This window comes from Zeus faber (assembly GCF_960531495.2).
Source record: "Zeus faber genome assembly, chromosome: 19".
NCBI classification, from domain to species: domain Eukaryota; kingdom Metazoa; phylum Chordata; class Actinopteri; order Zeiformes; family Zeidae; genus Zeus; species Zeus faber.
Window position 1 is genome coordinate 3,995,441 of NC_137206.1, and position 16,148 is coordinate 4,011,588.

At 49.0% G+C, this 16,148-nt stretch overlaps 1 protein-coding gene across 1 annotated transcript in view; it reads left to right on the forward strand.

Annotated features, from left to right (window-relative positions):
- lmbr1 (limb development membrane protein 1) overlaps positions 1 to 9,533 on the forward strand; it is a 38,763-nt gene extending 29,230 nt beyond the window's left edge. The window contains exons 13-17 of the mRNA XM_080020055.1: positions 979 to 1,052; positions 2,131 to 2,221; positions 3,365 to 3,431; positions 8,473 to 8,634; positions 9,276 to 9,533. Coding sequence (XP_079876181.1) covers positions 979 to 1,052; positions 2,131 to 2,221; positions 3,365 to 3,431; positions 8,473 to 8,634; positions 9,276 to 9,361 — 480 coding nt within the window. The 3' untranslated portion in view covers positions 9,362 to 9,533. The remainder of the gene's footprint in view (positions 1 to 978; positions 1,053 to 2,130; positions 2,222 to 3,364; positions 3,432 to 8,472; positions 8,635 to 9,275) is intronic.
- The last annotated feature ends 6,615 nt before the right edge of the window (positions 9,534 to 16,148 follow it).

The window sequence follows — 16,148 nt, forward strand, 5'->3', positions numbered from 1 at the left end:
TGGTCAGAAGAGGCTGAGAGGGCGAACGAGCCTGACAGTGAAGTTTAGAAAAAGGAGGGAGAGAGCGAGGGAGGGAGGGAGAACGCGAGGGAGGGAGGGAGGGAGGGAGAGAGAAAGGGAGGGAAGCTTTCAAAGTGTGGGAAAGTCAAATGAGGTGGGGGGGTGGGGGGGCAGCACAATGGAGGAGCAGTGTTTACACACACACACACACACACACACACACACACACACATACACAGTGTGTGTGTGTTTCAGAGACGGAGCAGAGGGCTTTACTTCCCCTTTCACTCCTCCACCACCCCTCCATCTCTCCACCTTCTCTCCTCCCTCATTCCTCCATGGCTTCTCATCTCTCCTCCATTATTCCTCCACCGCTCCTCCATCACTCCAGACGGACGCCATGTGTTTTGTTATTTTTCTGTGCTCAGGTGCTCCTTCTTGTCAGTCAGGTGCTCCTTCCAGTCGGGGCGGGTGCTCCTCCCTGTTGGGGCGGGTGCTCCTCCCTGTTGGGGCGGGTGCTCCTTCCTGTCGTGGCGGGTGCTCCTTCCTCTCGGGACTGGTGCTACTTCCTGTTGGTTTGGGTGACCCTTCCTTTCGGGTCGGGTGCTCCTCCCTGTCGGGGCGGGTGCTGCTCCCTGTCGGGGCGGGTGCTCCTTCCTGTCAGGGCGGGTACTCCTTCCTGTCGGGGCGGGTGCTACTTCTTATTGGTTCGGGTGCTCCTTCCTGTCAGTAAGGTGCTCCTTCCTGTCGGTCGGGTGCTCCGTCCTATCGGGTTAGGAGCTCTTTCCTGTCGGGTCAGGTGCTCCTTCCTGCAGGGGCAGGTGCTCCTTCCTGTTGGGTCAGTAGCTCCTTCCTGTCGGGTCAGGTGCTTCTCGCTGTCGGGTCAGGTGCTCCTTCCTGTCGGGTCAGGTGCTCCTTCCTGCAGTGGGGGGTGCTCCTTCCTGTCAGGAGGTGCTGATCTGGGTTGTGTTTCCTCAGGAGCGCGGCATCGGGAACAGCTCGCTGGCCACGTTCGGCATCGCCCAGGCCGCGCTGGAGATCCTACTGATGTTGTATCCTTCAAACTTTATTTAAACCGGTTTAAAACACAGAATAACGAGGTTGGTGCAGCCGATCAGGGATCAGTTATTCAAGTGAAAGTAAATTTTCTTTCACAAGGAGGAATCCCCGACCAGTCCGTCGGGTCCAAACTACGTTTTGTCACCAGAACACACGCGAGCAGTGACACCGGAAATGACGTGATGCCGTGCACGGGGACAGGGTTATTTACTTACTGATCACTGTAAAAAAAACTAAAAACAACGAATCAAAGCATAATTTAAATAAGAAATATATTAAAAACCTAGAGAAGAAAAGTAAAACAAATATGTTGTGTGTTTCTGGCTGCTGCTCCGTGCTCTCCCGTCTCTCCTTCTCGACTCCTCCCCCTCGCTCCATCTCTGCTCTCGTTGGCTGAAGCCAAATATTAAACCTGCTAGATGTGTGGCCAGCATCTGCTCGGCCATCTCCAAAAACCTGTCGGCGTTTGGAGAAAATCAGGCGCCGATGTTGTAGGCTGAACTCTGCATCAGGAGTTATGAAGACAAAGTTAAGATAATACAAGATGGTCGAAGGGGTTCTTCGTCATTATCCCTTTAAACCGTCCTCATCTCGTTCAGGCTCAGAACCTTTATATTTCAAACACAAGGAGGTTAGGGAGTTTCATTGTTGTGTCGCATGAAGATCTACACACTCACACACACGCACACGCACACACACCCACACCCACACACACTCACACACCCTCTGGGTCCAGTTGTGTTTGCTGAGGTCAGAGGTCGGACGCGCGCCTTCCGGATGACATCTCTCCACCTTTTTTTTTTTTTTTTTATCTGCGATGAAAAGGTGGAGAGCTCAGCCACTTGGGGAGAGCAAGAGACGTACTCATTCATTCATTCAGTCATTTCTTGTTTGAATGAATTGTATCTTTATACATCAAGGAAAGGGAGAGCGAAATATAGAGATAAAAATTGAGAGAGATTTTAAATATATATTTATATATATATAGATAGATGGATAGATAGATAGAGAGGCAGAGATGTAGATGTAGAGTTGTCTGGGTGTAGTTTCCCTCCTTCATCCTCCATGCAGCTACCTGATGGTCTCCTCGCTGGTTGGCTTCTACAGCCTGAGAGTGTTCTCCGGCCTGGCTCCCAGGAGGGACGACACCACCATGACTACGGTGAGCACCACCAGGCCTTTATGCTCCGTCCCTCCACCTCCTCCACTCCAACATGGCCTCCGGGGGCCTCTTCACCGCTCCCGCTCCATCAGTGTTTGTTTGTGCGCTTTGTCAACAGCGGCGCGGCGCGAGGGCTTTTGTTTTTGGGGGTGAGTGGACGGGGGGTCTTTTTGGGGTGGTGTTTGGGAGGGTGGGGTGGGGGTGGGGGTGGGGGTCTGGCGGAGAGGATGTGTGCTGCTTCTTTCACGTGGTAATGAGTCTGAGTCTGAGGCGGCGACGCCTCGCTGAAAGGACTCAGCGGCACAATGGACACAACCTGGTAATGAGCAACTTCAGAGCAACTAATTGTTCCAATATTGTGCCACCTATTTACCCTGAAGAGGGAGGGAGGGTGTGTGAGCACACGCACGCACGCGTGTGTGTGTGTGTGTGTGTGTGTGTGTGTGTGTGTGTGTGTGTGTGTGTGTGTGTGTGTGTGTGTGTGTGTGTGTGTGTGTGTGTGTGTGTGTGTGTGTGTGTGTGTGTGTGTGTGTGTGTGTGTGCCAATACACATTCCAAGTCCTGAAAGCACCGTCTCAGCCAGTACTGTTAGTTTTTTTTTAATCCGTTTCATTTTAATTAAATAATTGTCGTTATAACTTATTTTAATGATTTAAGTGTAACGGTGAGATCGACTAGAATTCAAACACCGCTTCATGGAACCGCTTTGGTTGTGATTCACTCTTTTTCAGGATTGTTTTTCCACTGTCGACGACGTCTGACATGACGTCGCATCAGATGTCAGCGCTGAGGGGGCTCTCTGGTTCTGGCCCCCCCGGCGACGCCGACTCAATCAAATCACGTGTACCTGGACCTCCATCACCTGAGGGTGTTGTGGGGATCAGCGGTGCTTTCACCGGATATTTACGCACGGGAAATATTGTAGAAGCAGCCATTAGTGAAGTGGATATTATGAACATTCCACGAAGTTCAGAACGCTGCGTCGCTTCAATGTTACGCTCCTTCACGAGGAGACGACATTTGGCTGTATTTCGATATCGCAATGGTTTTGGGATCGTCCGTGTCCACGGCCCCGAGCGCCTTCCCTACGTGTGATGGAGCTGTCGTCTTTCCCCGCCTCACCCCTCCGCCGTCTCCTTGCAGATCATCGGCTGCTGCGTGTCCATCCTGGTGCTGAGCTCGGCGCTGCCCGTGATGTCCAGGACGCTCGGTGAGCTCTTACTCTTTTACGGACCTTCCTGAGACGTGAGGACCAGGCTGTGGGGGCTGTGGGAATGCATGTGTGTGGGCTTCGCGTTGTGCATTAATCTAATGCCGGGAGTTAATTAGTTGGTGTAACGCTCGCTTGCCAGTTGATTAGTTACGGGGGCTTCCAATCGTGGTGTTGGACCCGAAATTTGTCAAGAGGGCTCCCACGCGTCCAGATATCGGCTCGTCGCAGAGGGGCGGGGCTTATGGCGGCGGTTTCCGGCCCTCTTTGCTTTCGACTGTGATCGGTGCTCGGCGGCCGATCGCCTGTCGCTCACGCGTTGCGAATAAATCGACTTCATCCCTGGCGCTGGTTCTGACGCTGACATTTAGGATGAAGAGAAGGGTGGGGGCCGGGGGGCGGGGCATTCCTCCCAGTTTCCCAGAGAGATTTAAGAAAAGGAGAACGGGTAAAAATGACAGAGGGAGCTCGTCACAATGGCACTAATAAACATGCAGAGGACACACACAGCTGTTCAAACAGTGTGTGTGTGTGTGTGTGTGTGTGTGTGTGTGTGTGTGTGTGTGTGTGTGTGTGTGTGTGTGTGTGTGTGTGTGTGTGTGTGTGTGTGTGTGTGTGTGTGTGTGTGTACAGTGAGTCATTGGGAGCTTTAGAGAAAATCAACAGGTTCTGCTTCATGACGATGAATAGATAAAAAGAAATAAATGCATCACACGCACACACGCACGCGTGCGCGCACACACACTGTAAAGTCCTCTGGTGTGCGCTCTCAGATTTCCTGGCATAACGGTGACATTAACATATGTCACGGTATGTATTATTTTTATTTTTTTTCCTGTTTCCTCGTTGTCCTTGTGCTGCAAACTTGTTCCTTCATTTTAAAAAGGAGTCGATAGAAATGACCAGAAATACACGTTTATGAGTGGAAGTACACACAGTGTGTGTTGGAGCAAACCGGCCTCAAACACGTCGCTCTGTGTGTTGAGCAACAGGGCTGCTCAACGTGGACGCATTGAATTATTATATAATTAATTATTATATAATAATCCAGACAGTGAAAGTACAAATACCCAAAATGACGAGCGGAGCTACTTGACTAAAAGTGTGTAACTAGTTGCTCTTAAATGTACTCAAAGTATCAACAGTAAAATAACTTGGATATAACATATAATACAGCATAAAGTACTACTGTATATTTTTCATATATGAATATATTTGCTATGTACATGTAGTGCAGTAAAAGCCACATTTCTCTAAAGCTTAATAAACTTAAGTAACTTCAGATATTTGACACCGGAAGCACAAAACTGTGTTATAATTCTTGACATTATGTCATGATCAGGGCTGAACAATTTTCATTGATTTTTCATTTTTAATTTTTTTTTATTTTTAGGCCAATATCACGATTTAATATGCTGTGTGTGTGTGTGTGTGTGTGTGTGTGTGTGTGTGTGTGTGTGTGTGTGTGTGTGTGTGTGTGTGTGTGTGTGTGTGTGTGTGTGTGTGTGTGTGTGTATTTTTTTTAAGTTCCTGATCTTCTGTTTTATTCACTAAACACAATCAATCATTCCAGAGCGGTGGTGCTCAACATTTCCCAGCTCAGGAGCCACTTTACCAAAAAATATTTTTGCAAGAGCCAAATTTCTGAAACGTCCCTTTCCTCCATCAAACCATGACGCATCTTCAACTAAGGCTACGAGCAACATCTTATTGAGGAATAAAAAGCATGATGTAAGCAATGATCGCAACTTACTATTATTACCAAATCACTCTTACCATGTCTTTATGACCGTTGCAACCACAAATGCATTCTTGAGAAAGCGGCGACCCTGCCGCACACGTCTGCTGCACTGCAGAGGTCAGCGTCGTGTTCCCTGGACCTCAACTTCAATAAAGTTCAACGGCTTCAATAAAAAAAAGGGGAAAAAAAACAAAAAACAAACGTGGATCGATATGAAAGCTGTGTTTCTGTTACGAACACGGAGGCTGTTTGGTGCTTGCGGCGCGGAAGCCGATGGAGGACTTGGACACGGCGGTCCGCGCTTGCTCCGGTGATAAGTGGCAGCTCCAGGTTATGACTTATGTAGGCTAGTAATGGAATTAAATGCAAATAATTGATCGTAAAATCAGCTTTTGATCACTACCAGGAAACACGTCTATAGATGCTCCCTCCCTCCCCCTCTCTGATGGCTCCAATAGGAAATTCAGTTTTGAATGCTGACGACGATGTCTCCGTCGAAATTCGCTGTGATACTCTTTTAGAAATCTTTCTAAAATTCTAAGTAACACTTTAAAGAGCATCACGGGGTCAGGTTGTGTAACATAAAACCTTTTTTTCTTTTTTTTTTAATCCCAACCTTTGCAATTCGAAAGTCGCGTCCTCTCACACGGGGACGTCGGTTTGAACTCGATTCCTCGCTCGGCCCTCGTCATGATGATGTGACAAATAATAATTATGATAACAATCCACCGGCGAGACCCCCCCGCGCACGGTCGGCGCGCGACGGCGGCGTGGTGAAGCCGCTGCTCTGAACCCTCTCGCTCGGCCTCCATCTTTTATTTAAGCCCTGAGACGCCGGGGGCTGAAGTGCTGCCGGGGGGTTAGAGTGCAGGGCGGAAAGACCCGGCACCTGCTTTTATTTTAGGAGGAGAGACACTTTACCGCCTGATCACAGAAACGCATCAATAAATACATAATGCGGAGAAAAAGTTTAAAAAGGGTATTTTTATACTCCAACAAGCGTGACCCCTCCCCCCCCGACGGCATCTTGGCTCTCGGTGTCCGCTCCCCGCCTTCCTCCCCGTACCACCGGCCTCCTCGGGCCTGCGCCGCGCAAAAAAAAAAGGGTTGTGGAGTCGTCCAACACGGCTCCCGAAGAAAAGACACGTAGTGTTGGGGGTCGTGACGGAGCTCTGGGGGGGGGGGGGGGCTGAAAGGAAGCGCTCGGACGGGTTCAGGTGCGGTTTGGTTAACGGCTCAGTCCCCCGAACAACCCCCTCCTTCCCGCTGGGGGGGGGGGCTTGGACAAATGAGCTTCTTCCGTCTCCGGATCGACTCCGGTGGCGTCGTCGCGCCGACTCGTTGGGGTTTTCTCCCGTCTCCTCGCGGTGCGGCGTCGAGTAAGTGCCCGATGTGAAGCACCGACACAAAGTGATATTACTGCGCCGCGATGGACGACGGTGGACGTTGTCACGGCCAAATGCCGAGCAGCGATTGGATTTTCTCAAATTACCGAACCCGGATCAGAACCTTTGGCATTAGAAATGGATTTGGACGGAGCTCGGTGTGGTATTGACCAGGGCCTCGTCATCCGTCTCCCCGCAATTTAGTTAAAGGCCCCGACGCTGGCGAACTGCTTACTGCGGCTGTAAATACATCTCCCCTGACACCGAGTCGATGGCCTGATCTCATTGCAGGCCAGAGGCTGTGAAGATGTTATGGGAGAGATGCATCATGTGGAGCAGCACGCTGCGTCTCGATGCCATTTGTGGGTTTAGATCATTAAATATTCTGTTTAATACTTGGACGTGAGCGATTAATACGGCGCCTTCCCAGGCCGTGATCTCAGCGACTGCACATATTTCAATTTAAATAATGACGGTTAAGAGACTCGTGTCACTTTGGATGAGCTGATGTAGGAGTAACGCGAGTAACCATCCCAAACGACCGTGTCGCCGGCTCCGATGCCGAGCTCGTCCCGGTGGAATGACCCAGCGGCACCAACCGTCCTTTGGGAAACTTTGGGTGTAGTTCAGCCGGTGGTGAATATGCGCTTTGTCCTCGTGTGTCCACGAACATTTTATTTTATTTTTTTTCCTCCTCTTTGCCGCCTGAGATGATTCACATATTTGAGCGTTTGATGAGCGGCACCGTCGACGCTAATCATCACGACGAGGACGCCGCAGCGTGTTTAGACAAGACGGCCTTGTCTCCGCAGTTGCCGCTCCCCGGCGGTCGCGGCCGGTAACACGACACGAAATCTGCCGGCCGACGAAAAGCCGATGCGCTCAGCGTCTCATTGTCCCGGCGGCTCGGAAACATCCGGGCCCGTCACAAAGAGAGTTCCCGTCGCCGGCCGGGTCAGCTGAGCGGGGAGCGGCGGAAACCTGCAAGATTGCGCTTGTATGCTGTTTGACTTGGACACGTAGCTGGCCCCGGCGGTCGACCCGGGTGGATGTGTGCACAGGTGACGGTGGTTCCATTGAAGGCAGAGCATCGCACCCCGGCCTCCCTCCCTCCCTCCCTCCCCCGCCGCCGCGTTTTGTGCGCCTGGAAAATGAGCCGCACGACTGTAATGAAGCCGCCGACACAAACCGCTCCTGCGGAGGGGACGGGACCCCCCCCCCCCCCCCGGCCCAGGAAGCCTGATGACGGTCTGTTAAGTCGCTGATATAAAAGGTGGTGGTGTTTGGGATTTTTTTTTTTTTTTTTTTTGTCCGCTCCCAAGCAGCCGGATGCGGGGAATCTGCATGCGATGTACATCAAATGGTTTTTGGCACCTAAGCCCTTCTGTCACCCGGGCCCCTCTGCTCTGTTGAAAGCCGGGGCCGCCGAGGAGAGACGTCTGAAAGAGCAGACGCTCCCCGGCGGAGCGGCCCGGTCGCAGGCGGCTGGAGGCTGCTTATCAACACACTGCCTGTCCCGTCAGGGAGGGGCCTGGAAAGACCGGCTGCCTTTGTGGCTTTGGAAATTCCTTTTGGGAGGGGGGGGGGGGGATCTCGACCCTTTTTTGGGGGGTGGGGGGGCTTTTCCGTCATTTGTCGGGGGAAAAGGTGAGATCTGGGCTGGGTCACCGGGAAACTATGTGTTGACACGCCCGCTCCAAAGTCAACGGGGAAGCTCCGACACGGTTTTATGGGATGTTTGGCCTTGGAGCTGCACCCGTCTGCTGTGCTCAGAGGTAAAGACATGAGTTTTGGATGCTGTTGACTCCTCCCCTTCCTCCTCCTCTTCCTCCTCCTCTTCCTTTCCCTCCTCCTCCTCCACCTCTTCCCTCCACCTCTTCCTCCTCATCTTTCTCCTCCTCCTCCTCCTCCTCAGGCATCACCAGGTTCGACCTCCTGGGAGACTTTGGGAGGTTTAATTGGCTGGGGAACTTCTACATCGTCGTCTCGTACAACCTGCTGTTCGCGGTGGTGACCACGCTGTGTCTGATCCGGAAGTTCACGTCGGCGGTGCGGGAGGAGCTCCTCAAGGCGCTGGGTAAACAACCTTTTATTCACACACACCTGAGCTGGCGGGCGTGGCTCTACCAAGATCACCTCCGTCATGGTTTTAAAGAACCTAAGAATCCCTAGAACAACCCAGGCAGTGTGTTTATTTATAATCAATCAAACGTGTGACGGTGCCTACGGATGTGACGGTGCCTACGGATGTGACGGTGCGTACGGATGTGACGGTGCGTACGGATGTGACGGTGCATACGGATGTGACGTCCACAAAGTGGAGCCCGCTCAGCTCGCGACGAGTCAGATGGAACCTGGCTTACTGGCAAAGCCGCGGCTCCAGGATTCTTTCCCCAAAACCTTGACTTGACCGTCGTGGATCAGGGCGATGGTTCAGAACGCGTTCGGCTGATCAGGTGTTGCAGCTCCGTGCGCGGCCCAATCCTCCAACACCGGATCAGCTCCTAAGGATTGAACACGAGTCAAGGCGACAGGAAGTTGGTTAAAATACACGGAACGTGGCGTCGACTCCAACCCGTTCAGTTCTGATTCTGTTTCCGGCGCCGGCTTCTCGTCCTCCACTGGGAGGAGAACAAGTGGTCTGACTGTGATGAGATGTCTCTCTCTCTCCCTCCCCCTCCCCGTCGCTCTCTCTCTCTCTCTCTCTCTCATTGCCAGGTCTGGATAAGCTGCAGCTCTCTGTCAGTCCCAGTGACCCTGAGGCCGGGAAGCTGTCGTCCAACGGCCACCAGAAGACTCTGTGAGAGGGACGATGTGCAGCACACAGACAGACAGACAGACAGACACACAGACACAGACACACAGACAGACAGACAGACACACGGACAATCTGGCAGAGAGAAGGTGAAAAGGGAAGCAGCGACATATTAAGCCACGACTCCGTCCGACGGAGGGAAATTCAGCTTCGTGACATTCCATCACCTGGCGTCGGATGGAGGGATGAGGAGGAGAGGGAGAGGGAGGGAGGGAGGGATGAGGAGAGAGAGAGAGGGATGGAGGGAGGAGGAGGAGGAGGAGGAGACTGGCGTCGCTGCAGCGACCTTCACTCACCCCCCGCCGCCCCCCCGACCCGACCGTGGTGGTCCAACCTCGTACCCAGAGATCATTTTAATCCGTCTCTGTCTCTCTCTTATATATATATATATTTACCGATCGCCACAGATTGCTCCATCAGCTTCTCTCTCAACACTGCATCACTCTGACGGGTGGAGGTTGAAGGAGCTGAGCTGGAGTCTGGGTGTGGTCGGAACACGGAGCTCTTCCAGGCTGCGCCGCCTTCTCCTGAAATGTGAAACATGGAGGTGGTGTTCGAGTCCCCACCCGGTTCTTCACCAGGTTCTTCGCCCGGTTCTTCAGCTGGTGGAGCAGAGGGTGGAGCAGATGGAGGACTAGAGCGACTTTAGAACTTCTCCGCGTCGTCTCCAAAGAGAAGCTTCTTAAAATAATAAACCCTAGAAATATTTTTTGTGTTTGTTTGTTCTGTGTTTAGTTCCACTTCCTGTGTCTCAACCCTTACTTCCTGTCTTTTGTTTGTGTTTTAAAACCAATCCTGTGCACGTTGTTCTGCAGCTTCTGGCGGAGGGGGCGGGGGCGGGGGCGGGCGGAGGCGGGACCTCTGGTGCCTTAAAGAACCAGAACCTGGAGGAACTCACTGTGATTCGGATCAGAACCGCTCCTCGTCCTCCAGCGACGACCCGCGACCTTCGCTTGTACCGCGCGTCGTCATGGCGACGGAGGACGGACGGATGCCGGGGAAATGATTTGATCCGACTTTGGTTTTTTATTTTTTTTGTTTCTTTGCACACAACAACAAAAAAAAGGTTGAAGGAAAACCCGGGATATGTACTTCTAACGTCCGTTCTCTGCCTGGATCCATCGGGGAGGCTGTGACGCCGCCCGAGCCCCGGCCTGGAAAACACATCTGCTTGTTTAGTTTTTTCCCCATCGGAGCTTCAAAGATTCCACATTTTATTCACCGAGGGGGATCAGATCAAGCTTTTAAATTTGGGTTTAAATGAGCTTCCGGGAGGGGGGGGGGGGGTCAGGTTCCGAAAGAGAACACGATGGTGTCCGTTCCGGTGTTTTGTTTTTTTTTGTTAGTTTTTTCGGTTTTTCTTTTGATCCACTTCAGTTACTGTGAAACACGAAGCTGTTTCTCCGATGGAGACGTGTCCAGAACAGAACGTGACGTCGGAGGAACCCGGGGAGGAGTCCGGGTCCGCGAAGTCCAAGTCCCGGCTCCGTGGTTTTTGCTTCTTCTCCGGGTCTGATGCCGTTCGGCGGATCCGCGCGGATCCAGATCCCCCGGGCGGAGCCGGGCCTGCCAGACCCGGGTCTTCCACCTCGCTGCTTCTCGTGTCTCCCGCCGTCCGGTCGCTCCCCGCTGCAGAACCCGAGCTCTGCGCCGCGTTTTGGGGAAATTTTATGTGAATGTATTTTTTTACTCTTTTCATTATTATTTTTTTTTTTTCAATTTGTTCGTGTACATTCTGTCTGTTTTGTTTTTTCGATGTCTGGTTGTTTGCAAATAAAATGTGGACGAGGAAAGTGAATCGTTTGCGTGTTTTCTAACGTTTGATTTATTTCATCATCACAAAAAAAAAAAAGAGGAATTTGCAGCATGATCTGGGGCATTTAGCCTCTAAATACTACACAGGACGTTGAAAAGAAATCAATACTCTGATGGAATTCTATTAATCTTTTTGGAATGTACGAGCCGTCACAACTATCGTTTCAATTTCTGAATCGATTAGAAAATTTTAATATTGATACTTTGTTTGGAAGTTATGCCGCGACCTCCCTTACTGTACATTAAATCCCACCATATTTAATTCCTTTTTTTAGATTGAAGTATTTTAAACCGTATTTTAGTCATGTACATCACATGGGGAACCGAAAAGTTGGCAGCAACTCATTATGGATAAAATGTTAATATATGGATCTGGAGTCATATTGTGCGGCGTCAAATCAATATGTGAGTGAATGGATCTCGTCCGGGGTCCCCTCAGTCCTCCAGCGCCAGAACCTTCTTGTGGTACTCTGAGCGGCACAGCGGGCAGCGCGGCGCTCGGCCGGCCCCCGACGCCTGGAAGGCCTCAAAGGCCTCCAGGCAGCGCCGGTGGAAGAGGTGGGAGCAGGACAGCAGCAGGGCGGGGCGCCGGGGGGCCGGGGGGCGGGGCCGCGCATGGGGGCCGCACACGGGGGCCAGGCAGATGCTGCAGTCCCAGCCGTCCCTCTGCAGGACCTGCCCGGAGACCAGGAGAAAACACACCTTATCTTCTATTACGACGATGCGGGAAATGGCGGCGCCCAAAGCCTCGGCCTCGCCAGAACTGGTTTGGAACCGTTTGGCTTTCGTTGGAATCGGCGGATTCACTTTTGTGAAGTTTGGCACAAAAGAATTGGGGAATTGACCGAATAGAAAGCAGCTTTTACACTTGTTGATGAGATGGTTGAGATGGACAGACTGATTGACTCTCCCTGTTTAGCCTCAGTGAACATTCAATTCGCTGGGTCCCGGTCCCGGTACGAGCCGTGGTTCCGGTTCGGGGTTCTGGGGCCCACCTGGGTCTGGATCCGCCGCCACTCTCCCTCTCCCGGTCCCTCCCCCCGCCGCTCCTCTCCCTCCAGCCGCTGGAAAAGCCGCCTGCTCGCCGCCAGCGAGCGGTCCACGTCGCCCAGGAACGCCTCCACGTCGCCGTGGCAACGCCGCACCAGACTGTCGCTCAAACGCTGCAGCTGAGTGGAAGAAATCTCGATTTAGAATGACACCGAAGAGGAGGGATGCATTCAGAACAACAATGGGAGTGTGTGTGTGTGTGTGTGTGTGTGTGTGTGTCTGTGTGCCTGTGTGTGTGTGTGTGTGTGTGTGTGTGTGTGTGCGTGCGTGTGTTCCCAACGAGTCACTCAGTAAAGCGTCGCTCAGGTGGAGTCATTTCAAAGATTTGTCGACCGCCAACGAATCGTCGGCGCGTCGTGCATCACGAGCGGCTCGGCCGGGGCGGGGCGGAGTTCCAACCGTCTCCACCGCCCACCGCCCTCCACCCCCCCCCCCCGGCCCCCCGCTTTACAGCCGTGTTATCACTCATTGAAACTTTTCTCCGCCGTCCGCCGGGCTGTTTACGAGCTGAACCTTGCCCAGTCCGGCGGCAGACGAGGACCCGCGGGAGGACGGGCCGGCTTGTTAACCCCTTAATGTGCGGACTGAATGGCTGCTGCGGGCCCCCGCGGGCGACGTCCGGAGCTCTCCCCCAAAAAGTAACTCAGAATGGAGCTGGTCCGCGAGGTGGAAGTACTGATCGGAATCACTTTTATTGATTGACGTAAACCAGGGATGTGCTCTGGCGGTTTGCTGCGTTTCACTATGGACCAGAAGCATAAAAATAATAATAATAATAATAATAATAATAATAATAATAAAAAGTGAAGTTAAAATGTAATAAAACATATTTTTTCAAATATATATAAATAGCAAAAAATACAAAATTAAAAGAAAACAAAAATTTTAATATATGAATACAAAAATATATAGAATATAAAAAATGCAATACTATGCACTGCATAGATGATTATTAAGGGTATATATGGTATCACAAATTCATATCAATTGTTATTATGTCATGAAATCAAATTATATGGATTTAACATGATAGATATAACCAGGTTCATCAACACCGCGAGGGGTTAACTTTGTACTACCCAGTACACACTGTACTACCCAGTACACACTGAATAGTACAGTGGACACTCACTTCCTGTTTCCCCCTCTATCTGTGCAGTAATTGGAGGCATCGCCGCGGCGACCAGTGGTAAACAAAGCGGATCGGCACCCAGAAACTCAGTAAAAGCAGTGATTTGTGTCCAAACACCTGGAAACCCGAATGTGTTTTGATCAAATGACGTCGTCAACAAAACTCACTTTTTCCTCAAAGAATTTGCGTCGTAGACATTTGTCTTTGGGAGGAAACGACCGACGCAGGATTCTGTACGATCTGCGAGCAGCGAAACCTCGCCAGCACGCCTGGATCCTGCACACGCATAATAATAATAGTTATACTAATAATAAAAATTTAAATAATAGTAATACTCATAATAATGATAATAATAATTGTGATACTACTACTACTACTACTACTACTAATAATAATAATAATAATAATAATAATACATAATAGTTATAATAACAATCATACTACTACTACTACTACTACTACTACTAATAATAATAATAAAAGTTATACTAATTAAAACAATAATAATAATAGTTATACTACTACTACTACTACTACTACTACTACTACTACTAATAATAATAATAATAATACATAAGTTATAATAACAATTATACTTCTACTACCATTACTAATAATAAAAAACGATTTCATGGTCCTGATTGGTGCCCATGCACGTCGGTACTTCCTGTCCGTCATTCACCTGGTGGCACTCTGCTCTCTGAAGAGCCGGGCGCCATCTTGGATCACTCGGGTGTCGTACTCCGACTTCCTGCAGACTGGGCAGCACTTCCTGCCGGAGAAACGCTCAAAGGCTCGAACACAAACTCTGTGGAAGACGTGCGAGCAGCAGAGCAGCACCTAGAGGGTTAAAGTGAATCCAAATAAACATCATTATTATTGTTGTTGTTATTATTATAACTGTTGTTATTATTATTATTACTGTTATTATTATTATTAGTAGTAGTAGTAATAGTAGTAGTAGTAGTAGTAGTAGTAGGAGTAGTATCATTGGGCCGTGTCCCTCCTTATTTTGCATCATTGGAGCATGGCCTAACACACAAACTGTGGGAGTGGAAAACAGTCCAAAGCATATTCCGTGTTTGTGACCTCACACATGGAATTTGGGGCTTGCAGTCGTGTCTGTTTTATTTTAGTCCCAAATGTTAAAAAAAAGTGGATGAAATGTTTGTGAGGGACATGCAGTATTGAATCCGTTTGAATGGACGCATGTTGTTGGGAACTTCCACACGGAGTAATTTCCTTCCACAGAGACACCCTGAGGCAGGAGTCCGTGGACTACAGGAAGTAGACAGGGACCTGACAGGAAGTAGACAGACACCTTCAAATTCTTAGGATAAAGTCACAGCACACAACAAGTAGATCCTTGTATTAGTAATTCTGTGTCACCAGGACTCCCCACATCATTACATCAGCTCATGCTGCGTTCAAGGGAAACTTGGAAAATTGTGACTCGTTTTAGACGTAATGCTGATGTAAAGAGGAGCAACAGCACAAACTGATGCTACGTTCAATGGGAAGTGGAAAATTGTAATGGGTGTCGATACTGAACCTTGTGTATTGCTGCCTGCAGCTATATTTATTATTATTATTATTAGTAGTAGTAGTAGTAGTAGTATTATTATTATTATTATTATTATTATTAATAATAATATTAGGGGAAATTTCTCATAATTTTGAAATCCAAAACTATTTGAAATAGAAGAATGGCAGAAGCTACGAACATGGTTCACGTTTCGTTTGAACTGGAAAGTCACAAACATCTCGTGGTTTAAATTTCATCCAAATCGATCTTCGTACGGAGCAGAAATTAGTGAAAAACAGAACAACTTTGACCCAAAATATTCTGCTGGTCCTGCTTGACGGACACGTCACTATTTGTAAACAAAATGAAGGCGATGACATTAACAGTAGGACGCTTTATGACATCATCATACTATTTACTATAAATGTGCAGGTTTATGTACTTTCTTACCTGGTAGATGTCTGTGGATCTGTTAGATTGATATTTTATCTCTTTCCCCATTACTTTGATTCATGAAAAATACGAAAAAACATTAATCCACAAAAACTCATGACCACGTTGAGCCAAATCCATTCAAATGTGCAACTGAGTGATGTGTTCAAGATCCACCGAGCCGTCGGAAAAATAGAAGCTGCGCAACGGTAATAACATCACAGAAATAACACAAAGTTTTACTTACTAAAACTTACTGAAAATGTAATTCAAGGAAAGACGTCACCACTAAAATAACATACGTTCGACTGCTATCGTAAATCTCCGTAAATAGGTAAACCTACATAAGTACTTCATCACCGACGCACACGAGACCCAACGTCGCCGGTCCTCACTGACACTGATGAACTTACACACAACAAGGTAAGTTATTACAATGACAAAGGTTTGGTTGAAAGTAAGAAATAAACAGTTGTTTTAAAGAAACTTTATGTATAAACAGTTTGCTACAGATAAACATAGCAGATTGAAATGAAAGGACAGAAAGTGTTAAGTACTAACAAGTTCTTCCAGAATAATTCTAATGACAAATTAATGTTTAAGTTCCAAAAATGTTGTCTGCATTACGATATCGACAAATAATCTACTCAAATGAATTTTACAATTGTATATTACTAACAGAAAAAATACAATAAAGTAGTAATAACAACTAACATGTATTTATATATTTCTAAAACAAAAGAGTACGTTTTATTGTTATGCAAAGTAATTATAAAGATTGTTTTTGTTATTGTTGCCGAAGACAATAAGAAGCCATCGTCC